The sequence below is a fragment of the Chlorocebus sabaeus genome, chromosome 22 (assembly GCF_047675955.1).
Source record: "Chlorocebus sabaeus isolate Y175 chromosome 22, mChlSab1.0.hap1, whole genome shotgun sequence".
Taxonomy (NCBI): Eukaryota; Metazoa; Chordata; class Mammalia; order Primates; family Cercopithecidae; genus Chlorocebus; species Chlorocebus sabaeus.
In genome coordinates, this window is record NC_132925.1 from 45,811,519 (window position 1) to 45,837,360 (window position 25,842).

General features: G+C 49.5%; 1 protein-coding gene across 2 annotated transcripts in view; it reads left to right on the forward strand.

The window, feature by feature from the left end:
- The first annotated feature begins 18,726 nt into the window (after positions 1-18,726).
- Positions 18,727-25,842, forward strand: part of CFAP100 (cilia and flagella associated protein 100) — a 41,471-nt gene continuing 34,355 nt past the window's right edge. The window contains exons 1-2 of one of the 2 annotated variants that reach the window (XM_038003445.2): positions 18,727-19,031; positions 20,038-20,145. In XM_038003445.2, the coding sequence (XP_037859373.1) occupies positions 20,097-20,145 (49 nt within the window). In that variant the 5' untranslated portion in view covers positions 18,727-19,031; positions 20,038-20,096. The remainder of the gene's footprint in view (positions 19,032-20,037; positions 20,146-25,842) is intronic. The other variant, XM_007985513.3, reaches the window with a different exon arrangement.

Below are 25,842 nucleotides of genomic sequence, written 5' to 3' on the forward strand. Positions count from 1 at the left end.
CACATTCATTGTCCTGTTTTATAGAGAAGGATATGGAGGCACAGAGAGGGTGAGTAACTCATCCTGGGCCACACAGCTAGAAGACGACAGAGCCAGGATTCAAACCCAAGTAGTCTGAAGTCAGAGCCCAGGCCCTTAAAGAGCCACATTTTGGCCAGGTGCGGTGGCTCACGCCTATAATCTCAGCACTTTGGGAGGCCTAGGCAGGCGGATCACGAGGTCAGGAGATCGAGAACGACCTGGTTAACACTGTGAAACCCCGTCTCTACTAAAAATACAAAAAAATTAGCCCAGTGTGGTGGCGGGCACCTGTCGTCCCAGCTAATCAGGAGGCTGAGGCAGAAGAATGGCGTGAACCCAGGAGGCGGAGCTTGCAGTGAGCCAAGATCGCACCTCTGCACTCCAGCCTGGGTGACAGAGGGAGATTCTGTCTCAAAAAAAAAAAAAAAAGAAAAGAAAAAAAAAAGCCACACTTTTCAGACAGAAAAGCACAAACCCTGCCCTGTGGGAGGATGTTTGTAGAGAAAAGAGAACAGTGGGCCCTGGATCCAGGAGGGACCATCAGAGGGGCGAGAGGTCCACACCAGTCTAACTTTGGGCGGTCCCAACTGCACTTCTCCTGGCAGTGTGGGCTCCCGCAGGTCCCTGGGCCTCCCCACATCTCCATTTCACCATGTGGGAGTTGGGGCCATGATAGGGCTGCCTCGCAGGTGTGGTGGGGGGCAAGGGACGGCTTGGGCACCACGTGCTCAGTAAGGTGCCTTAGCCCCGCCATTCCCCCAGCAGGGGCCAGAGGTGGTCTGACTGAGCCGAAGTGGCAGGGCTGGAGATGGGATGGCCTGACAGGGGCTGGGGAGGCCTGGGCCCCAGGGCCGGAAGGAATTGTGACAGGCAGGAGTGGCCATAGCAGTGGAGCTGCATCAAGGGCCTCCAGGAGGACAGTGGCCTCCTAGGAAGCAGAGGAAGCAGGGGTGGAAGCCCCAGCCACAGAGGCCTGCTCAGAGGCTAGCCAGCGTGCAGCCTTCCTGGGCCTGGACCTCTCTGGGCCTCTGTTTCCTCATCTGCAGAATACAGGAGCAAACTGCCAGAAATCCTCCTGGCAGGGCACGGCTAGCAGGACACGGCCTCCTGCTGCAAACACTAGATGTGCTCTGCTGGCTGGGAACCTGCCCCTCTGCTGCTGTGAAACACGAAATCCATCTGTTTCGTTCTTTTTCCCCGAGGGTTCCGGTCCCTCTGAGGCTGTAAATCTGAAGCTTGCATCTTTGAAAGTAACTTTTATTTTCTGCCAGGAAGCTTCTGAGGGTTGGCGTTTTTCTCTGAGATCTGTAACAATGCCCTAGCTGTGGCTGCTGCTGAGCTTTCATGTTCATTTTCCTCATTTCAGAGGAGGGTGCTCTCTAAGCCCCAGCCGGCTTCTTCACTCCCCTATGGGATCTTAGTTGGTAAATTTCAACCATGTGTTTTGCCCTAAAGGGGAAGTCCTCTGCTAGCTGTCTGGAGGGCCATCCATCCCATTCATATTCCACTCCTGGTGCATCTGGAGTCTTTGTCAAGTTCATCTCCCATGTACACAAATCCATCAGTTTTCCCAGTGCTGTGGTTTAACTCTGTGGGTGTTTCTTTTCATCCTCCCTACCCATGTGCAATGGGTTTGAGGCCTTCTTTTCTCTCACTAAGTAATGAGATCCATCATCTTCTGATACTTGCTTCTGACTCATGCAGCACATGTGTTCCTAGCAGAGAAAGAAGTGTTTTTTCTTTGCTCTCATTGAATCGTTTCTCGGATAAACACCTGTGTGCCAGGCACTATATCATGCCCTGAGGTATGCCTTTCCCAAATGACTTCATCAGTGTTTGTGGCTTTTATTCTATCTGTTGGGTAGCGACTTCCAAATTTCTGACTCCTGCCAGGATCTGCCCTCTGAATTCCAATCACAGATCCAGCCACCTGTCTGCTACCTCCACATGGGTGTCTCTCAGGCACTCTCCCACCCCAGCAGCCTCACCCCTAATATTTGTGGAACCCAGGCCAAGAGTGAAATGGAGTCTACCACCCTTCCCTTCCTGCCCTGGACACATACTAAGGCCTCACTCACACATTTGCGGACACCCAGGCTGAGTCCATGCTGTGTCCACATCCCCACCACACTCAGGCAAACAGCACCCCTTGGCTTCTCCTGGGCCTAAGCAGGTGCAGACTCCAACACTGGGGATGAGTGGCAAAGACTGGTGCAGATCTTGAGGCCAGGCTCCCAGTTGTTTGCATAGGGGACTCTGGAGTCCAGAAACCCGGGACTTCATCTCTAGCACTCTCACATCCTGACCCCATGCCTGATGCATGGCCTTCTCCTGCAAGTTCTCCTTTACCTCTTCCCTCCCTAGTGCCTCCGTCTTCGTCCCAGTCCTCTCCTCCTCAACCGGACCACAGAGCAGTGGCTTCCGTATCTACTGTTGTCCTCTCCAATTTGCTTGGATTTTTGTAATGTTAATTAAGTCATCTTTCCCCATTCAGTGGTTTTCCATTGCATGTGGAAACATACAGACTCCTCACTGTGACCTCAATGGCGAGGCCTTCTAAAGAGCAGCCACTGAAGGTGAAGTCTAAAAGCCAATAAAGAGCTGGCCTTGTGGGCTGGGTGCAGTGGCTCATGCCTGTAATCCCAAGACTTTGGGAGGGTGAGATGGGTGGATCACCTGAGATTAGGAGCTCCAGACCAGCCTGGCCAATGTGGCAGAACCCCATTTCTATTAAAAATACAAAAATTAGCCGGGTGAGGTGTTATACACCTGTAATCCCAGCTACTCAGGAGGCTGAGTCAGGAGAGTCGCTTGAACCCAGGTGGCAGAGGTTGCAGTGAGCTGAGATTGCACCACTGCATTCCAGCCTAGGTGACAGAGCAAGACTCTGTTACAAAAAAAAAAAAAAAAAAAAAGAAAGCTGGCCTGGCAGGATCAGGGTGACCAAGGCTCTACAAGGGAAGGAACAAGAGTGACAGCCCAGTGGTAGGGACCCCTGCTGTCACCACATCCTTCCTCTCGCTCTGCTCCAGCCCCATGGGCCAGGAAAGATGCGGTCTGTCCTTAATTCTGTGCAGCTCCCCTATGGAGACATGGAGTCTTCCAAACCCCTGGATGTGGGCTGACCTGAGACTTGCTTTGGTCCACAGCTTGTGGCAGAAGCTATGTTGAACCCCTCTGAACCTGGGTCTCGAGGCTTTGCCGCTTCCACCCTCACACCTAAGAACCCTGCCCAGCTGTGTGTGACAAACCCATGGGAGAGGAGAGACCATGCAGAACAGAGACAGGCCATGCCAACTAAGGCTCTCCAAGGCCACTCAGCTCTGCCGACCGGTGACTGACCTCAGACACGTGGGCCAGGCCCAGCCCGGCAGGACAACGGCTCAGCAGAGGTCAGCCCAAATTGCCGATCCACAGAATCATGAGCAAAATCAATGGTGGTTGTTTTAAGGGCTATATTTTCAAGTGTTTTCTTCCAGAGCAAATCTTGACTGACTCCTTCCTGTTGTTCTTCAGGTTTGCCAAAGCCTTCCCTACTACTGGGCTGTCACTCTTGCACCTTCCCTTCTAGAGTTTGCTGTACCCAGATCTTGCCAGGCCAGCTCTTTAATTGGCTTCTAGACTTCACCTTCAACAGCTGCTCTTTAGAAGGCCGTCTCTGAGCTTCCTTTAGGTAAGTCCCATTTTGTTTCCTCGTGCTCCCTCTCTGAGGGGAGAATGTGCAGCCAGCAGCCCAGCGTGCAGAGTCTCCTATGTAGAGAAGCCCTTTTCTCACTCACCTCTTCATTTCTCTGCCTGATTACCATCTCGCTCCCCTGCTGGGCTATACGTTCCCTGGGGGCAGAGGCCATATCTCTGCTCACTGTCATATCCCAGCCCCTGCTACCGTGCCTGGCACATAGCAGGAGCTCCATGAATGTTTGCTGAGTGAGGAACTGACTGAACTAAAGATCTTCATCTGAGTCACCTTTTTCACCAACACCTAGCCCTTGCAACATGCAGAGTATGTTAGTTCAGGGTGGGATGCATGGGCCAGATGAAGCCGTACTGAGTAACAAATAGGGTCACAGGCCAGGAAACAAGAACTATCCAGAGCCCAGGGCTCTGGTCCCTCCTAGGCAGCTCTGTCCTTTCAGGTGCTAGGGCCAAAATCATTACTGGGTCCTTGTTGACTCTTCTGTCTTATAAACTGCATCTAGCAAATCATTCACAACATAGCCAGGCTTTGGTCACTTTCCCTCACCTCTATAGCCCCCCTCTCTGCTTCAGGTCACTGTCACCCTTCTCCTACACCATTACAGTCGCCTTCCACCAGGGACATGATGCTCCCTGCATCAAGTTAGCTCCCTGTGTTTACCCTGCTTTCCTGTCTCTTCTCAATCCAGCAGCCACAGTGACCCTTCAAAACTATGAGTGAGGCCAGGCAAGTGGCTCGTGGCTGGAATTCCAGCACTTTAGGAGGCTGAGGCAGGAGGATTACTTGAGGCTAGGAGTTTGAGACCAGCCTGGGTAACATAACAAGACCCCATCACTAAAAAAAATTTCTTAATTTCTTAATTAACCAGTTGCATGGTGGCATGTGCCTCTACTCCCAGGTACTCTGGAGGCTGAGATAGGAGGATCACTTGAGTGCAGGAGTTTGAGGCTGCAGCGAGTTGTGATCACATCACTGCAAAACCAGCCTGGGTCACAGAGACAGACCCTCTCCCAGAGAAAACAAAAATAACAAAACAAAACAAAAACACTATGAGTGAGATCCTGCCCTGAGTGTTCTCCCTTTCCCTGGGGAGTGAGGATCATGGCAGTGGCCAGCGACCCTGTGGGCTCCGGGCTGCCCACCACACTACCTTCGCTGGCTCTGCACCAAGCACACTGACCCTGGCCAGTCCCTCGGCCCCGCTCTGGGTCAGGGTTCGCCCTCTCACTGGCTCTCTGCCCGGCATCCTCTTCTCCCAGGCAGTGGCTGACCCATGCCCTGTCCTCCTTCAGGTCCCTGTGCCCCGGGAGACCCCGTGGCCACTCTGTAAAATAGAACGCCCCACCACCCAGGCGGCTGCAGCCCCTGGTGGGCCCCTTGTCCCCTGTGGTTCTCCCAAAGCCTCCTCTTGCGGCTCAAGCACCTGCCCACCTCGCTCTGCCTCAGGGTCAGGGTAGAGAAGCACCCAGCAGGTGAGCGGCAACTCATTCTGGACCCGAGGGCCTTTGCACGCTGGTCCTGGGCTAGCCAGAGTCCCCTTCACAGCAGCCACACTCCTCTCCAAGGGACGGACCTTTCTGGCTTCCCCGGGGGTGGCAGGGACTGCACAGGGCAACTGCATTTCTGGGTTCACTAAGCTGGATGTATCCAGGGTCCGGCAATTTCTTATCAGATCTGAACTCTGCCACCTCAAGTCTTAGGAACATGGCTCTCTAGCTCAACTCCACAAGCGTTCCCAAGTTCTCACTCTTTTCTGGGCTGAGGAGGAAAAAACTATCTGTGCTCACAGCTTGTTGGGTGGCTGGGCTCAGCGCCGGCAGAGGAGAAGCATGCACAGGACATGCCCCACAGCGCAGCTCCGAGGGTCAGCACAGGCAAAAGCGTTGCTGGGCAGTGTTCTCCAACTTCTTATCACCCCACATCACTAACCAATTCCTCCTCGTGGGCCGGGTGAGCCTGGTTGAAACCATCACCATCCCTCCCTCTACCTTTCGGGAGAGCGAGCTCAGGGCTATCTAAAGTGTCTGGATGGAAACTGGAACAAACATTAAGGCACTGGGGAACGTGGAGTCACTCACTCTTTTATATTATTTTTAAGTGTATCTACTTAAAGAAAAGTCAAACTTTTAGAGAATTAAAGTCAGTTTTATATAGAAGCCTTACTGAGCACTATAGACTGAGGCCTGTAGCTGGGAGCAGCTCTTTTGAAAGGCTCTGTCAGGCCGTTTCTACACAGTGATTCTGTGCACGGCTTATATCCAGGTGGTGGGGGTGCACTACGTGCAGTCACATCACAGTTTGGGTGCAAGAGTATATCTGGTTATAGATGACAGAGGCATAATCACTAAGCTCATCAGATGTTATGTGAGAAAAAAAGGCAAGGACTAGGGTCATTTTCTTTTAAAGAATATAGTGACACAGGCAAGAGACATAGGGGACCGTGTGCTCTCTCTTGCTTTGTCTTCAAAGACGCAGGGGCCTTGTAAAATTTTGCAGAATTTAAAATTAAAACAAAAATAAACAACCATGGCTTCTGACATTTGTTACTTTGTCCTGAAAGTGTATTTATTTATTTGTTGTTTGAGACAGGGTCTCACTCTGTTGCTCAGGCTGGAGTAAAGTGGTGTGATGATAGCTCACTGCAGCCTCAAACTCCTGGCCTCAAGCAATCCTCCGATGTGCTGGGACTACAGGCATGAGCCACTGCACCTGGCCGTCACAAGTGTACTTAAGTTGTAGTGAATCCATTCTGATCTCCTTAGATGCAGGGAATCGCCTACTCACCACCCCATTTCCCCACAGTCTAGTTATCCAGTAGCTGGCATAGAGAGGGGAGTCCCAGTCATGCTGGCTGCATAACAAAGATGCCAGAACTTAGTAGCTAAAACAATGACAACATTTATTTTGCTCAAAAAACTTCCAATTGCATGGGGCTGGGAGGGGATAGTAGATTTCTGCCTTGCTCAGCATCGGCTGAGGTGATGCGAAGTCTGGGGGCTGACATTACCTAAGAGATTGCTCACTCACATGTCTGGGAATCGATGCTGATTGTGGGCTGAGACCTTAGCTGGGGTTTTTAGCCAGGACACCACACATGGCCCCTCCATGTGGCCAGGGCTTCCTCACTCCACGGAGGCTGGTTTCCAAGGTCAAGATTCCCAAGAGAACACCAGGAGGAAGTCATATCACCTTTTATGGTCTAGCCTTGAAAGTCATGTAGCCTCTCTGAAATTGAGGCAATAATTAATAGCCTACCAACCCAAAAAAGTCCAGGACCAGATGGATTCACAGCCAAATTCTACCAGAGATACAAAGACGGGCTGGTACTATTACTTCTGAAACTATTCCAATCAATAGAAAAAGAGGGAATCCTCCCTAACTCATTTTATGAGGCCAGCATCATCTTGATACTAAAGCCTGGCAGAGACACAACAAAAAAATACAATTTTAGGTCAATATCCCTGATGAAACATTGATGGGAAAATCCTCAATAAAATACTGGCAAACTGAATCCAGCAACACATCAAAAAGCTTATCCACCATGATCAAGTTGACTTCATCCCTGGGATGCAAGGCTGGTTCATATACACAAATCAATAAACATAATCCATCACATAAACAGAACCAACAACAAAAACCACATGATTATCTCAATAGATGCAGAAAAGGCCTTCGACAAAATTCAACAGCCTTCATGCTAAAAACTCTCAATAAACTAGGTATTGATGGAACGTATCTCAAATAATAAGAGCTATTTATGACAAACCCCCAGCCAATATCAGGGGCACATGAATGGGCAAAAACTGGAAGCATTCCCTTTGAAAACTGGCACAAGACAAAGATGCCCTCTCTCACCACTCCTATTCAACGTAGTGTTAGAAGTTCTGGCCAGGGCAATCAGGCAGGAGAAAGAAATAAAGGGTATTCAATTAGGAAATGAGGAAGTCAAATTGTCCCTGTTTGCAGATGACATGATTGTATATTTAGAAAACTCCATCGTCTCAGCCCAAAATCTCCTTAAGCTGATAAGCAATCACAAGCATTCCTATACACCATTAACAGACAAACAGAGAGCCATATCATGAGTGAACTCCCATTCACAATTGCTACAAAGAGAATGAAATACCTAGGAATCCAACTTACAAGGGATGTAAAGGACCTCTTTAAGGAGAACTACAAACCACCGCTCAACAAAATAAAAGAGGACACAAACTAATGGAAGAATATTCCATGCTCATGGATAGGAAGAATCAATATCATGAAAATGGCCATATTGCCCAAAGTAATTTATAGATTCAATGCCGTCCCCATCAAGCTACCAATGACTTTCTTCACAGAATTGGAAAAAACTACTTTAAAGTTCATATGGAACCAAAAAAGAGCCCATATAGCCAAGACAATCCTAAGCAAAAAGAACAAAGCAGGAGGCATCATGCTACCTGACTTCAAACTATACTACAAGGCTACAGTAACCAAAACAGCATGGTACTGGTACCAAAACAGATACATAGACCAATGGAACAGAACAGAAGCCTCAGAAATAACACTACACATTTACAACAATCTGATCTTTGACAAACCTGACAAAAACAATAAACGGGGAAAGGATTCCCTATTTAATAAATGGTGCTGGAAAGCTGGCTAGCCAGATGTAGAAAGCTGAAACTGGATCCCTTCCTTACACTTTATACAAAAATTAATTCAAGATGGATTAAAGGCTTACATGTTAGACCTAAAACCATAAAAACCCTAGAAGAAAACCTGGGCAATACCATTCAGCACATAGGCATGGGCAAAGACTTCATGAGTAAAACACCAAAAGCAATGGCAACAAAAGCCAAAATAGACAAATAGGATCTAATTAAAGTAAAGAGCTTCCACACAGCAAAAGAAACTACCATCAGAGTGAACAGGCAACCTACAGAATGGGAGAAAATTTTTGCAATGTACTCATATGACAAAGGGCTAATATCCAGAATCTACAAAGAACTTAAACAAATTTACAAGAAAAAAACAAACAACCCCATCAAAAAGTGGGCAAATGATATGAACAGACACTTCTCTAAAGAAGACATCTATGCAGCCAACAGATGCATGAAAAAATGCTCATCATCACTGGTCATCAGAGAAATGCAAATGAAAACCACAATGAGATATCATCTCACACCAGTAAGACTGGCAATCATTAAAAAGTCAGGAAACAACAGATTCTGGAGAGGATGTGGAGAGATAGGAACGCTTTTACACTGTTGGTGGGAGTGTAAAATAGTTCAACCATTGTGGAAGACAGTGTGGCAATTCCTCAAGGTAGTTACCTTTTGACCCAGCAATCCCATTACTGGGTATATACCCAAAGGATTATAAATCATGCTACTGTAAGGACACATGCACATGTATGTTTATTGTGGCACTATTTACAATAGCAAAGACTTGGAACCAACCCAAATGTCCATCAATGATAGACTGGATTAAGAAAATATGGCACATATACACCATGGAATACTATGCAGCCATAAAAAAAAAAAGATGAGTTCATACCCTTTGCAGGTGCATGGATGAAGCTGGAAACCATCATTCTCAGCAAACTATCACAAGGATGGAAAACCAAATACCACATGTTCTCACTCATAGGTGGGAATTGAACAATGAGATCACTTGGACACAGGGCGGGGAACATCACACACCGGGGCCTGTCAGGGGCTGGGGGACTGAGGGAGGGATAGCATTAGGAGAAATACCTAATGTAAATGATGAGTTGATGGGTGCAGCAAACCAACATGGCACATGCATACCTATTTATCAAACCTGCACGTTGTGCACATGTACCCTAGAACTTAAAGTATAATAAAAAAGAAAAAAGAAAAGAAAAAGTCATGCAGCCTCCCTTCTGCCACCTTCTGTGTGTCGAGGCAGTTCCAAAGACCCACCCAGGATCAAGGGCATGGGAAACAGTCTCTGTGTCCTAATGGAGAGTAAAAAGTTTCTGAAAGAGCATGCAGGACTGGACATACTGCTTTGCTCTTTGTAGAAAACACTATCTGTCACAAACAGCTATAAAATACCTTCAACATTCCAGGGACAAACTTATTCCAAACTAGAATCCTGTACCCAGCTAATCTGTCAAGCAGGAGAACTTCTAGACGTGACACTTCTCTAAAGTTTACCTCCTGCAATTCTCTTTCAGAAAGTTACTCAAAGAATGATCCACTAAAATATAAAAGTAAGTCAAGGAAGCAAAAGATACTTCCTTGCGTGAATCTAATACAAGGAGGGAGGGCAGGTGCAGGAGGGAGATCTGCAGGAAAACATACACATTTATGGCACTGATGGAATTCTCTGTGTATTTGTTTGTTAGAAAATGACATCTGGCCGGGTGCGGTGGCTCAAACCTGTAATCCCAGCACTTTGAGAGGCTGAGGCAGGTGGATCACCTGAGGTCAGGAGTTCAAGATCAGTCTGGCCAACATAGTGAAACCTCATCTCTACTAAAAATACAAGAATCAGCCAGATGTGGTGACAGGCGCCTGTAATCCCACTACTCTGGAGGCTGAGGCAGGAGAATCCCTTGAACCCGAGAAGCAGAGGTTACAGTGAGCCAAGATTGTGTCATGGCACTTCAGCCTGGGAAACAAGAGCAAAACTCTGTGCCCCTCATCAAAAAAAAAAAAAAAAAAAAAAAAAGAAAAGAAGAAGAAAAAGAAAAAGAAAAAGAAAATGATATCCACAGAGGTTGTGAGGATTAGTGACAATAATATACAGAATGGAACAGATAACAATGATGACAATCAAATAAAATAGGACCCAGACACAGACCTATGTATCCATAGATGCTTAATATATGGCACCAATAAAAGTGCACACCAGAGGGCAAAGAATACACCTTTTTTTTTTTTTTTTTTTTTTTTTTTTTTTTTTTTTTTTGAGATGGAATCTCACTCTGTTGCCCAGGCTGGAGTGCAGTGGTGCAATCTTGGCTTACTGCAACCTCCACCTTTTGGATTCAAGCGATCCTCGTGCCTTAGCCTCCTAAGTAGCTGGGATTACAGGCATGTGCTGCCACGTCTGACTAATTTCTGTATTTTTTGTAGAGATGGAGTTTTGCCATGTTGGCCAGGCTGGTCACAAACTCCTGGCTTCAAGTGATCCACCCACCTCAGCCTCCCAAAGTGCTGGGATTACAGGTGTGAACTACAGCACCTGGCCCCAGGATAAACTTTTTTATATATGATAGGCAATTGCTTATCCTAATGGAGAAAAAGTGAAATTAAGCTTCTGCCTCACACTGTGCACAAAAGTAATTTTCAAGTGAATTAAAGACCAAACTATAAAGGGGAAATCAATAAGGTTTTTGGAAAACAAAGATATGTATCTGACGATGGACAAGTATCCGCAGGACATAAGGCACTCTTGCAAATTAGTAGGGCAAAGACAAATAACCTAATAGGAAGTGCACAAGACTTCAAGAGACATTTCAAAAAAGAGGAAAGCTGAAAGCCAATAAGCAAGTGGGAAGATGCTTGACCTTATTGTCAACAGGGACATGCAAATTAAAGCCACGATGAGATAGGACTCTCCCAAAAGACTGGCAAAAATTAAAAGGCTTAGCAATACAGAGTGTTGGCAAGGAAGCAGATACAAGTACCCGCTGGTGCAGTATAATAGGTACAACCAGTTTGGAAGACAGGATGGCGTTATCTAGTAACACTGAACACATGTACCTCTGATGACCCAGCAGGTCCACTCAAGAGTGTGTGCCCAAGAAAAATCCTTCTTTCTGTGCGTCAGGAGACATGTACACAATTGGTTTTAGAAGCATTGTTTTTAAAACGGAAAAAACTGGACACAAGCCAATGTCATCAACAGTAAAAGGAACAAATAAATTTTGCTGTATTGGTACAATGCAATCCTACTATGCAGCAATAATGAAGGATCAGCCCCAGGCACAGGCATCAGCGTGGATGGATTTCACAACCCTGAGCAGAAGCAGCCAGTCCCTGGAGAGTAAGGGCAAATGATTCCATTCCATGAAGGTTTGCCAGTAAGAAAAGCCAAGCAAGTTGCTGTTGAAGAATATATACATGGAGGGGGACGTGGTGGCTCATAAAGGGGAACGTCCAGCTTTTACCACCTTCATTGTGGTATCATTGGGATTTTTTACATCCACAATGTATTCGTGCATTTCTTGTCTATTTTTGCAAACAGCATTTTGGAGAGTCTGTGAATCTATGTTTGGGTTTGCAGTTGGTTCACACTGAGGTTAGGTGAAAGCTTGTTGCTATAGGCCGGGTGCAGTGGCTCACGCCTGTAATCCCAGCACTTTAGGAGGCTGAGGCGGGCGGATCATGAGGTCAGGAGATCAAGACCATCCTGGCTAACATGGTGAAACCCCATCTCTACCAAAAAAATACAAAATCAAATTAACCAGGCAAAGTGACGGGCACTTGTAGTCCCAGCTACTTGGGAGGCTGAGGTAGGAGAATGGCGTGAACCCGGGAGGCGGAGCTTGCAGTGAGCTGAGATGGGGCCACTGCACTCCAGCCTGGGCGACAGAGAGAGACTCGTCTCCAAAAGAAAAAAAAAAGGAAAGTATGTTGTTATAAGTTTACCAGGTGCTCTAATTAGCATCCAGTTAGTAACGGGTTTTACACTAAAGACCTTATTAGAGTTGGGGTGGACACCTTGGGTTAGGGTTTGGGGAAGATTGGGTTCAAAATGTGAGCCTGAGTCAGGATTTGGAATAAATTTGGATCTGATGAAGCCAAGGCTAGGGTGGGGCTGGATTTGAAGTCGGATGTGGTTGTGGGGTGGGGGGCACTCCTGTAATCCCAGCCCTTTGGGACTTGCCAAGGTGAGAGGATCGCTTGAGCTCAGGAATTCAAGACCAGCCTGGACAACACAGCAAGACCCTGTCTCTGCAGAAAAAAATACAAAAATTAGCCGGGCGTGGTGGTATGCCTGTTGTGGCTACTTAGGAGGCTGAAGTAAGACAATCGCTTGAGTCATGGAGGTTAAAGCTTCAGTGAGCCAAGATCACACTACTGCACTCCAGCCTGAGCCACAGAGCAAGATCCTGTCTCAAACAAAACAAAACAAAACAAAACTCAATTATGCATAAAATCAGGCTGAAGGTTTGAAATCAGGCAGGGTTAGAAGTGTGAGGGTGGTCCAGGAGTGGTGGCTCAAGCCTGTAATCCCAGCACTTTGGGAGGCCAAGGCAGGCGGATCACCTGAAGTCAGGAGTTCAAGACCAGCCTGGCCAATATGGTTAAACCCAGTCTCTACTAAAAATACAAAAATTAACTGGACGCGGCGGCGGGCGCCTATAGTCCCAGCTACTCAGGAGGCTGAGGCTGGAGAATCGCTTGAACCTGGGAGGCGCAGGGTGCACTCCAGCCTGGGGACAGAGAGAGACTCTGCCAAAAAAAAAAAAAAAAAAAAAGGGGGTTACCATTTTGGCAGAGGGGCTCTGTAGGCTTGGAGGTCCTGCCCAAAATATCTCTGTGGATTCCTGCAGCAACTCAAGGAAGGGACACTGGGGCCTGGGGAGGGGTCTTTGGCCCCTTTGGCGCCCCACCTGCGAGCTAGGAACTGTGGGAACTCGCAGCGGGCGAGCGAGCCCAGGTCGCGGCAGCGCTGTCTGTGCGGTCGTCTTGACGCCTGACCAGGGCCAGTTTTCAACTTGTTTACAAGCCTGCGTCACCGGGAACCTTTCACCGCCGCCTGGGACAAAAGGTTCCTCTTTTGTAAGTCCCTTCTGGGCAGAAAGGGCATTCGCCGACCAGCGCACTGGCCGGTGCAGGGCGCCACGCCGTGGCGGATGCGTACAGCGCGCAGCCGGTTCGCCCGCCTGCCCCCTAGCGCCCCGCTCTTCCCGTATGACATCTTCGCGTGTCATCTGCGCATAGCCTCGGCCACCAGCCTCCTTTACGTCGTCCATCCACCCACAGCGTCCTGCCGTCCGCGCCCCGCCCACCCACAGGCTCCCCGCAGTCCGCGCCTGGTCCACCCACGCACTCATCTGCGCGTGGCTCAGACAGACATGCACTGTCCACTCCCTCCACAGGAATTTCATCCTTTCATGGAAACAACTTATCCTCCCGTCCACTCTCCACTCCATTCCCCATCCACTGTCCATTGACTCATTTGACAAACTATCTAATGAACACCTTCCGGGTGCTCCGGGTTGCGGTCAGTGTGTCACAGGACACAGATCCTGCCCTCTGGGACTTCCAAGACAGCAGAGGAGACACCAGCAGAGGTCCTCGTGAAGTGACCATGGCTCTGGGGGCACAAAGAGGACATATCAGCCCACACTTGGGCGCAGGGGTGGTGGGGTTGGGGCTGAGACGGAAAGACTAACTGGGGAAGAGATGGGAGGAGGACAGGGTCCAGGCCCTTGGCAGGGGCTTGGCAGAGGGAAAGGCCTGGAAACTAAGTGGGCTCCAGGCGGAGGGCACCGAGGAGCCCCGGGAGGAGAGGCCAGACCCGAAAGTCCTCATCAGCAGCGCCACAGAGCGCGGGCATCACCCGGGAGTCACGGTGCCCCCAGCAATTTCTTCTACTTTTCACTGTTTTGTTATTATAGAAGTAATACATGTCTACGACTTCATCGTAAAGAAAAATGAGAGCGAGCAGTAGGAAAAAAATAATCAGCCACAATCCCGCCTCGCAGATATAGTTTTCGGTGTATGTGCTCATATGGGGTTTCCCCAGGCATCCGCGGAAGAGCGGCGCTCCTGGGCTAGATGAGGGGGGAACCCAGAGCGAGCTGCCTGCCTCAGGGCTTGCAGACACCCGGGTGGGGATGTCATGGAGTGGGTGCTCTGACCAAGCCAGAATCCATTCAGATCACCCCATCCCCTTCCTAACACAATGGATGCAGTCCAGGCACCCACCCTATGGCCCCGGGATGGGGCCTCCCACAGAGTCCCCAGCTTCCACCCCTGGCAGCGATTGGTTTAGACATGCAGTTTTTTGGCTAAGATATGAGGAGAGGTGTACTGATATGAGGAGAGCTTCTCATGAGAAATTTCCTTGTAAGTCATTTCTGGTGAAGCTTTCTGTTTCTTGAAGCAAAATACAACCTAAATGATGTCTGAAACTAGTGTAAAGATGACCTTCCCTGGGCTCCTGGGCTAAATCACACCCTCCTGGGGAGCACGCCTAATGCTCACATCTCCTGCCCTTCCTCCTGTGTCTGGATCCCAACCCAGCCTCCTCAGCACCATGGTCCCTCCAGCTTGCCTTCTGCCTCCATACACCCTCTCCCTCTCTGTGTGTGTCTCTTTCATTTCCTCTATGCCCACAACCTGGTCTAGTCTCAGCCCCTCTTCCCAGTTGACCACAGTCCCCTAACCACCTGGGACCTGCACCCCCCTCCCCTGCCGCCTGTGGAGACCATGCCCAGGAGCACATCTGGGACCCAGGCCAGTGCCATGCACCTTTCTCACCCCCCATGCTGCATGCCCCAGCATCCTGCCCTCTGAACTGGGGGTCTGGCTTTAATGACCTAGCCTCCACCAGAGCTGTAGGGAAGACCAGGGTCATTTCCCCAGTCCCACTGTGGGTCTGCACACCCATAAGAGAGCAAGATGGAGCCACTGCCAGGACCCTTGAAAGTGCTGTCCAGGGCACTTTCTCCTCTTCCTCATCACCCATCTATCTCAGTCCCCCAGAAGATACCGAAACTGCTCACACCAAGGTCAACCGATTTGTTGGCAAATCCAATGAACACTCTTCAGTCCCTCTTGCTTGGCCACTCAAGAACACTTGGCAATGTGGACCCCTTTCTTCTTCTCCTTTTGAACATATTTATTGAGATATAATTTACATGTCTAAACTTCACCCATTTAAAGTGCATTTACTATATTCAGAGTAAATCTAATGTTCATCATAGTCTTATTTCAGAACATTTTCATCACCCTAAAGAGCAAAATCCCATCTCCATTAGCCACCACTGCCCATTTGTCTATTTCCCCAATTCCATCTAGGCGCCTCCATAGGATATGTGGTCTCTTGTGACCACATATGAGCCTAGTCTTACTCTGGGCTCCAAGACTTTTTTTTTTTTTAATTCCACTAGCACTGTTTCTCTGACACTGTGGTCAAATGTGATATGCCTGGGATGTGGATGCCAAAAGTCATCCCTGTTTTTTTCCAGACTCCAATCAAATTATCTGTCCATCTGAGCTGGCAGGAAAGCAATCTGATTAATGTGATTGCTCACAAAATATAAAAAGCATGCCAAGCTACAGCACCTGGCACTGGGTGGGGACACATGCCCAGAGAGGGAGGGGGGATGGGGCTTCAGACACTCTTTAAGTACTTTGCAGCTTTCACCTGAAACATGGTAGACAAAGTCCTGCTGGTCACAACCCATGCAGGGGATCCTAGGGCAGTGTAAGTAGTGCAAAGAGCTCATATCACTGTCCTCCCTGTGGAAAGCCCTTGACTCACCATGAAGCACGGTAGATATGGCTGTCATTCTCCATATCCTACCACCTCTCAGCAAAAGGAAAACCCACAAGTGAGAGATCTGGGCATCTAAGGCATTTTACCTTGAAGGTGACCCTCCAATTCTCCCTGGCCTGCTGTGCTGCAGAACAACAGTGAGACCAGGTGCTGCAGGAAAGGAACACCAGCTGCTCTCTCAGGCTTTGTCATTCTGGTAAACCTCTGAATACCCTGTCTGGGTACAGGACAACCCTTGATCCCCCTGGTTTCTGAGTCCCTCCTCCAACGGCAGAAGCCAGAGATCTTGTGTGGAAGGCCCAAGGTGCAAGCAGGTGATCCAGGTGCTGCCTACCAGTCAGGAGTACAAAGCCGACTTCAGATCACAGCATGGTCTCTGCCGGAACACGCCTGCCATGGCTTTGGGCTCCGCTCCAGGCTACAACATCTCTCAGCCTGATTCCCTGTTGTCCTACGGAGTCTGGGGGCACCCCCATGTCCTTTTCTCCTTTAACTGGCTATAGTTGCTTTCTGTTGTTTATTCCCAAGGGCCCAGACTGATATACCTTGTTTGAGGAGGAAAATATGAAATCAGAAATACAAATTTCTCCTTTAAGAAGACTGTTAGCTGTCCCAAAGTGTTTGATTATGAACATTTTCAAGCTTCAAACATACAGAAATGTTGGAAGACTTTTGAAGCAGACACCCACATGCCCGCTGCCTGGGCTGGCCAGCTCACAGGCCACTACAATTCACCACACAGCCAGCCAGCCACCATCGCTCCACCAATCACCCACCTGATTTTATAAATTAGCTTTCAATCAGCAAATGGTATTTCTAGTTAGATCTGTTAGGCTAAGACTAAAAGTTCCAAATCAGGTCACGTTTTCTAGGTGGTTTTCTTTCTAACCTTGTAAGCTACCAAGAGCAAAAACAAAGGCCAGAACACACAAACTGACTAGAGAACTTGCCTTTATTATGAAGTACACTTTTGGACTTGTGGGGTTTTTTTTTTCCCCAAAGCTTGTGCATCACTGTCTGGGATAACTGCATAAAATGGTAGGACGATTCCTGGCGAGAGGCAGTGTGTTCTAGGTAAGAGCAGAGCTGCAATCCACTGCCTCACTGTGTCCCTGCTCTGTCCACACGGCAACTCATGCAAAGGTAGGGTGATCATACGGATGAAATGGGTGGATTGGTGTCAAGCGTGTGGAACAGCAACTGGCACATAGAAAACACTCTGTAGGGTTCATGGGGAGATTCACGACATTTCATAAACTGATCTGTTGATCACAATGAATGGGCAGGAGCCTGGGTACCTTTGTTCTCTTTGGGTCACTTATGTTCTAGCTTCCTAAAAGCCTCATTAGAACACCTTGTGTTTCGATAAACCATTTCAAAAACACTTTTCTACTTGAGTCACCAGTTCATGAAGTGCTTCTTGTGGTCTGCTGAAACCTAAATCGGAGGCACAGCTTTTTGTTCTGCTTTGATGGTTTGTAGGGAGATAAGGCTGCAGAGTGAGGCTGGGGCCGGGTCATTGAGGTCTTTGAATGTCAGTGTAAGGAGCCTCTCTCCTAAGGGTAAAGGGACTACTTGTCCTTCAGCATATTTGACACTAGCAGCTGTAACAAACACACACGTGCACACATGCACACACACACACTACACGTGCACATATGTGCACATGCACAAATCACTTAACCACTTATGTGGCTTAACACAATACCACGTTCTTCCTTCCTTATGCAAAGCCCACTGTGGATATTGCAAGTTGGGACACTATTCTACCAGCGAAGATTCAGGGATCCCTGCTCCTTCCATCTTGCTAGCTCCTCCTCACTCCCACCCCTAGCTCCAGTGGAGTTCCTGTTGTGGATGTGGTCTTCCCACCCACTATACCGGCCTTAGGCAGAGCCTGGCACAGCTGGGATCCTCACCAGGACTACATTGCTGGGCTGCAGACTGCTCCAGAGTCCCTCCAGAAACCCCTAAATGTCCCCAAAAAGATGAGTCCCTGACTGTGTTCTCAGCTCCAAGTAGCCTTTGTCAATCTCTCAATCCCCATAGATACTGGGAAAATCTAGGAATATGTTCAGAACTCAAAGAGGGGTCTCCTGCTGTTGCTTTTTGTGGGGAGGCAGGATCCCTGAGTGGAGGGACCAGACACCCAGGTGCCCCTGGCTGCAAGCAGCTGGTGGACCTGGACGCCCAAAACTTGCCCTGGTCTGCATGGCCTCATCCTCTCGCTTGTCCCACTATGATGGGTCTCGCTCGCTCGGTAGAGCAGTGGCTTTCCAACCCTAGCCAGCACTGGGGTCTCGCGTGGACTTGTCAGGACACAGATTGCTGGGCTCCAACCCGAGTTTCTGATTCTGGGGTGAGGACTGAAAACTTGCTTTTCTAACGAGTTTTTTTATGCCCCTCGAGAAAGTGCAATCCCTCCCCAGGAAAGAACCAGGGCTATTTTTGTTCCAAAAGCATCCATCCCCTTCAGCACTTGGCACGTGGTGAATAAATCAATCAAGATGAAAGAAAGGACCCGGCCCAAGTGCGGAGTGATGAATGAACCTCAGAGGAAGAAACCCGCGTTCACCAGGCCCCGGGCTTGGGCCAGGCGCTGTCCTGGCGGCGTCAGGGAGGACATCGTGCCAGGAGCTCGGACCCGGCAGCTGTGCCCCGCGCCCTGCCTGTCCAGCGGCCCGCAGGCCCAGCCCTCACGCTCCCAGCCTCCGCGGCCTTTGTGGCGTCACAACCAGCCTGAAGAATGGTTGCCTTGGAGACGTAAACCCAAGAGCCCTGCTCCTGGAGCTGAGAACTGCAGCGCGGAGGCTTCGGAGTGAGCCTGGGCAGTCTGGGGCCGGTGGGTGCGCGCGGGGCCGGGGTAGAGAGGGCGCGCGGGGTCCGTGAGGGCGCGTGGGGGCGGTGGCAGAGGTGCGAAACCAGGGCCCGAGGGGCGCGCGTGGCCGGGAGCGGACCTCTCACGCGCCCCTGGCAAGGCGCCTTGCAAGGCTCCCCACCCTCTGCTCGCATGACACTTGCTTGAAACACAACCATCTACCATCCACCCCATCTGTCCTACCATCCATCCCATCTGTCCTACCATCCCTGTGCACCTTGCTGTGTGGCCCAGGGCCTGGCAGAGCGCCAGGTGTCAGGAGGAGACCCTGCGAACCCCAGGCTCACCCAATAGGGGGATGTAGCAGGAATGCGGCGGGAATGGCACAAGCCTAGAGCCCTGGGCCCCTTCCAGAGGCAGCCCCTCCTGACTGTGACTTTGGACACCTCGCTGAATCTCTGCTTCCTCCCCTGCAAAAATGAAAATTCATTCAACGGATGAAGTTAAGGCGTGCCAAGGGTATATCAGGAGCTTGGATGAGAGGAAAAGACCCCCTGTTCTCATGGAGCTCACATTTTAGGGGGAAGTAGACAATGAACAGATTTTTCAAGTGATAATCAGATAGTGGGAATTGCACAGAAGAAAATAAAGGCCACACCGGGGTGGGGAGGAAGAAACCACTTTGGATGGGATGGTGAGAGGTCTCTCTAAAGAGGTGACATTTGAGCTCGGAATTGAAGAGAGGGGAGCCCACCACCCCCATCTGGGTATGGGAGAATATTCTCTTGGCTGAGGAGGCTGAAAATGCAAACCCTCGAGGCCAAGACTGATGTGTTCTAAGCACAGAAAAAGTAGGCAGCTAGAGCCAGGTCCAGGAGAGAAGAGTGGACCCTCGGGTGGGAGAGGCAGGGAACAGGCAGGTGTCCCCATGTGGCGAGCCCTCAACAAATGCCGGTGGCTCTCAGCCACCCAGGGGAAGGGAGCTCTGGGCTTAGGGACCACCAGACTTAAGCACTGTGTCACTCCCCAGGTGAGGATCTCCTTTAGAAGAGGAGAAGCCTTGCATCAACCTCTTGGGCCTTAGCCAAGATGTCTGAGACACTGTCCAATATAGTCTCCAAGAACATGACCAATGACAGTAAGTACTGGGCCAGGGTGGGCACTCTCAGAGGTCAGGGGTAGCCTTGGAACCTTTCCAGCTCCCTCAAGGGTTAAGGTGGCTCTAAACCAAGCACTAGGCAGGAGTCATAGATCTGCCCATTTCCCTTGAGACAATGCATGTGGGTTCCCTGCAGCTCCTGTAACAAAGCACCACCACAAACTGGGGGGCTGAAGCCACAGACATTTGTTTTCTCAAGGTCTGGGGGCTGGATGCCTGAGATCAAGTACCCACAAGGCCAGGTCCCTGCGAGGGCTCTGAGCGAGAACCCCTTCCAGGCCTCTCTCCCAGCTTCCGCTGCTTTGCAGGCAATCCTTGGTGCTCTTTGGCTTGTAGAAGCATCACTCCCATCTCAGCCTTCCTGCCCAGGTGGTATTCTGCCTGTGTGTGTCTGTGTCCAAATTTCCCCATTTTACAGGGACCCCATCACATTGGATTGGAGGCCCACCCCACTCCAGAATGGCCTCAGCTTAGTGAATTACAGCTGCAAAGGCCTTATTTCCAAACAAGGTCACATTCTGAGACAGTGGGGGTTGGGACTTCAACATATGAATTGGGATGACACAATTCAACCCACAACAGACCATGAGGAAGGTGTCACCGTGAAGGTGAGCTTCTCTCAGCACCCCTCAGACCACAAATGCCAGGTTGGGCTCCAACGAGGTGGTCAGCTGGCACTATTCCCTGGATGGAACTTGCCTGCCCTGGGGAATTGCATGCATTTGCCAGGATCTCACACAGGGTGGTGCTGAGGGAGGCTGCCCAGGCCCACCTGGGGCCCTTCAGCTTTTCTGTTGGAATTTAATTTGGTTTTGACCAGCCATAGTATTTCGTGGTTCAAAATTCAAAAGTGTGTAAAAGCCCCTCATTGTGAAAAGCCCCTCCCACCCTGTCAAAGGCACCCAGTGCCCTCTCCTTAGAGGTAGCCAGTGTCACCTGTCTCTTCTAGGCTACCAGCTCAGTGCACATACAGGCAAATGTGTGTAGATGGGGCTTGTTCTTTTCTTACACAGAGACCACACAATGAAAACCCTGTCTGCACCTTAATTTTTAAAATTAACCCATACATTGTGGAGACTGTTCCTTATCAATACATCAAGAATTCCCTTATACTTTTTGTGCTTTTCAGCAGAAAAGTAATCTTTCAGTATGGCGCTATCATAATTTATTAACCAATTCCCTGTTCATATGGGTGATTAGCTTGTTTCAGAAAGTGTGCTGCTATAAACAGTGACCTCCACCATTACACTTATGCATGCACGTGCTCTCTCGTTCTCTTTTTGTGCTTCAAAGTAAATTTTAAAATGAAAAAAGGCTGGAATAGGGTTAGAAAAATGGCTTTAAAATGTTTATAGATAACAAATTAACTCTCAGTATGCCCATAAAACAATGCAGATAATTATGCTCCCACAAGACAGTTGAAGGACATGTAAACTATATTGATTTGTTTATTGGTATGAGGGGGAATGCCTACCTGGGGTACCCTGTGACCCTGTGGCATTGGTAGTCCCTCGAGATTGATTGAGGGCCTGTGCATTTGTGAGAAAACCATGCCAGACAGGCAGAGCCAGGATTGGCACCCAGGGTCGGGGGTCTCAGATTTGGGTGGGTCAGGGGGTTTGGCATGGGCAACGTGTGCAGGGGACCTGGCCAGGGGGTCCAGTCTGGAAGACTGCTGAGCTCCGTGTCCTGGGGTCAGCTGCAGGAGCTGGGGCAAACGTAGGGCAGAATGACACTGAGCCACCTGGAGTGAGAGGTTTGGGGATGCTGAGCCAAGTACAGATAGGACCCCAGCCTTAGCCAGAGGGCCCAGGGCAGGGGCCTGGAGGGCAAGTGGGGAAAGGGCATTATAGGTGGCCAGCCAGGCCCAAAGGCCCTAAGGTGGGAGAGGGCAAGGGAGAGATAGGAGGCCAACATGGGCCAACTGGGTAGGGCCTGTGGCCCAGGAGGACTATTGGCCTCTGCCCAGATGACGGGAAGGATTTAAGAGGGAGACTGCTCAGTGTCTAGCTTTATGACTTCTGTGATAAAAGCCAGCAGAGGGGCTGGTTTGGCCACAGCCTCCCTTGAGACCTTGAGCAAGGCCTCGCCCCTGAAGCAGAGGATAGAGGGCACCCGATGGAAACCCTGGCCAGGCTGAAGAGTCAGGGAAAGCCAGAGTGGACCACAGGCCTCCCCGTCAGGGTGGGCAGGGGTGGGGGCTGCAGGAGTGCCCAGAGCTCTGGCCCTGTACTCTCAGCACCCAGCCCAGTGAGGGGCCAGTTCCAGGAGAGGGGCCTGCAGCTGGTCCCTCTGGGCCAGAACCCTGCCCATGCCTCACTATGGGGAGTTTGTTCCTTGAGCAGCCAAATATATTTCCCAAGACACCAGGCTCCAGGTACAAGACTCCAGGAGGAGCGGGTTGGGAGAGGCTTGGCCCTGCTGAAGGAGCCGTGCTCACACGCATCAAATCAGGATGCCCTGCAGGCTCCTGCTGCTGCTTCTCAAGTCCACGTCCCCCACAATGGGAGCATTCAGGAAGGGCATGGGATCTAGAGAGGTTGTTAAACCCAGATGACCAGGCCGTTCCCCTGCCAGTTCTGGCTATGAGGGATGTGAAGGTCTGGAGGCAGGAGTTTAATTTGGCAGTGTGGAGAAACATGGTCTTCAGTAATCTAACCTTGATCTTGGGACATCCGAAGCCTGACCTGGTGGCCTCGTGGGCAGAGTGGGCCGTCCACACATGCAGCCCGCATCAGGCCACGCAGGGACCCACAGTCATTTCACTAATATTTATGGAGCACCTACCGTGTGTCAGGCACTGTGCCGGGCTGGGGCACAGAGGACCATGAGACGGAGGCGCCTGCTCTCTGAGCATTTAGGAGAGTGCAGCAAACAGCTCTCACCTTCACTGGCTCCATCCATTCCTGCAGCCCTGGCCAGGCCAGGCCTGCTTCACTCCCACTCAGTATCTCAGCGCTGCTGTGGCCTCCACAGGGAATGCTCTTCCGGATTTTCCTGGGACTCCCTCCCTCATGCCCCACAGGAGCTCACTTAGATGTCAGCTCCACAGGGGGGCCTCCCCTAAACAAGGTAAAACGCAGTGCCCCGCCTGCCGTACGTCCCTCATTGCTGTTCCCTGTTTCATTTTCTCAGTGACACGTTCTACCCTCTGGCCTCTTGACCCTTCCTCACTTATGTTGCTTACTGTCTCACTCCCATCCAGCAGGGGCATTTGTCCCCCCAGAGCCTGGCACATGACAGGCCTCAGTCAAAACCTGTTAGCCTACAAGCTCTCCCTCTAAGATCAGTAGCAAAACAGTGAAGCCCACGTTCACCACTACTGTTCAGCATTGCACTAGAAGATCTAGCCAGGGTCATTAGGCAAGAAAAAGAAAAAAAGAAGTAAAACATCCAGATTGAAAAAGAGGTAGTAAAACTATTCACAGATGACACAATCCTATATATAGAAAATCTCAAAGAATCCACAAGAAAGTTACTAGAGTAAATGAATGAACTCAGCAAAGTTGCAGGTTACAAGACCAACACAGAAAAACCAGTTTGTCTCTGTTCACCAGCAATGAACAGCCCATAAAGGAAATGGAGCAAGCAACTCATTGATAACAGGGGTGACGTCATGGCAGAGTAGGAAGCTCCAGAAATCCCTCCCCTGAAACAATTGTGCTGGTGTGAATTATCAGAAGCAACTATTCCGAAACTCTGGAGTTTAGTATGCTTGCAGCTTGCAGGGAAGATCTTGATGAGGAGGCTGGGATATTTTAGTGAATTTTTAGCATTTTCTGGAGTGGCTGTACCAGCCTCCAGCCTGCAGCAGGCAGCAGGGAGAAGGTGGCCTGCATTCTTGGTACAGCTTGCTGGTGCCAGGGTGGGAAATAAGGATCTTGTCCTCCAAAAATCAGGCTGTGTGCTTGATTGCTGACCATGGCTTGCTTCTGAGGGGCCCACTCAGTGGCTGACCATTGTTCCAACTCCACAGGCTAAAGCAACCTCCTGGCCCTGATGGTCAAGTGCTGTACTTCCCCACCCCCTCCACCCTCGAGAGAGCTAGACTTTTATCTGAGATTAGCTCACATTTAGAAATCTTTGACAAATGATTAATATCAAGAATATAGAAAGAAATCCTAACACTCAACAAAAACAACAAAAAGCAAACAACCCAATTCAAAACTGGGCAAAGGACTTGAATGATAATTCTCAAAAGATGATATGCAAATGACCTACAAGCAGGAGAAAAGATGCTCAACATCATCAGTCATTAAGGGAATGCAAATCAAAACCAAAATGAGACACTACCTCACACCCATTAGGATGGCTACGATCAAAACATAAAAACAAAAATAACAGGTGTTGGCGAGGATGTGGAGAAAATGAAACCCTTTTACATGTTGGTGAAAGTGTAAAATGATTCAGCCACTGAGAAAAATAGGCAGGTCCTCAAAAATGTAAACATTATTAACATGTGATCCAGCAATTCTATTTCTAGATATGTACCTAAAAGAACGGAAAGCAGGAATTCAGCTATTAGCACACGCATGTTCACAGCAGCATTATTCACAAGAGCCAAGTGGTGGAAGCTGCCTGAGTATCCATCGGTGGAGGAACAGATACAGAAAATGTGGTGCATCCGTGCAGAGGAGCGCTATTCAGCCTCAAAAGGGAAGGGAATTCTGATACATGCTACAACACAAATGAGCCTGGGAAACCTTATACTGGGTAAAATTAGCCAGACACGAAAAGACAAATACTGTATGATTCCGCTCATATAAGTGAGTGGAGCAGTTAGAGTCATAGAGACAGAAGGTGGAATGGAGGTCGCCAGGGCTGGGGAGGGGAGGATGGGGAGTTGTTTAATGCACACAGAGTTTCAGTTTGGGGTGATGAAAAGTTTTTGAAATAGGTATTGGTTGTGGTTGTACAACATTGTGAATGTAATTAATGCTATTGAGTTGTACACCTAAAACCAATTAAAATAGCAAATTTTACATTATATATATTTTACCATACTAAAAAGGTTTTAATGGCATAAAATGGCAAATCATATATATATATACACATATATATATAGTATGTATGTTACTGCAATCAAAAAATATGTTCTTAAAATGTCTTAAATAAGTGAAGTAAACAACTAAATAGGATGGTTCCCAGCAGTGCTGAAATAGGAGGCTGATTCAGTGATTGTGGTGGGGAGCATTTAGACAGGGGGATCAGGAAGGCTTCCTGGAGGAGGTGACATTTGAGCAGAGATGGGGAATGATGGAGATAGTGTCCCGGGAGAGGGAGCAGCAGGTGGGAGGAGGAGGGGATGGAGGGAGGTGTGGCTGTGCCCAGCTGCAGGGGAGGACACTGACCTGTGAATGGGGATGAGATGTGGCCCAATTCTGTGGAGAGCATCCCTGCCAAACCCTGGTCCTTCTGTGGCTCCCAATGGCCTCATCCCTGTGCTCCCCAGTGTCACACCCTACCAGCCATGCTGGCCCCAGTGGCTCCTCTTCAGCTCTGCCTGCAGCCTTTGCCTCCATGACCCCACGATGTCACCACACTCTCCTTGGGGCTCTGCTCTGATGGTGCGTCCTCCGTGGGCTCCCTGGTTGCCACAGCCACTGGAATATCTCTCACTTCTCTTTATTTTGTTTGCCTGTTGTCTGTCCAGAAGGTGGACTCCCGGAAGGCAGA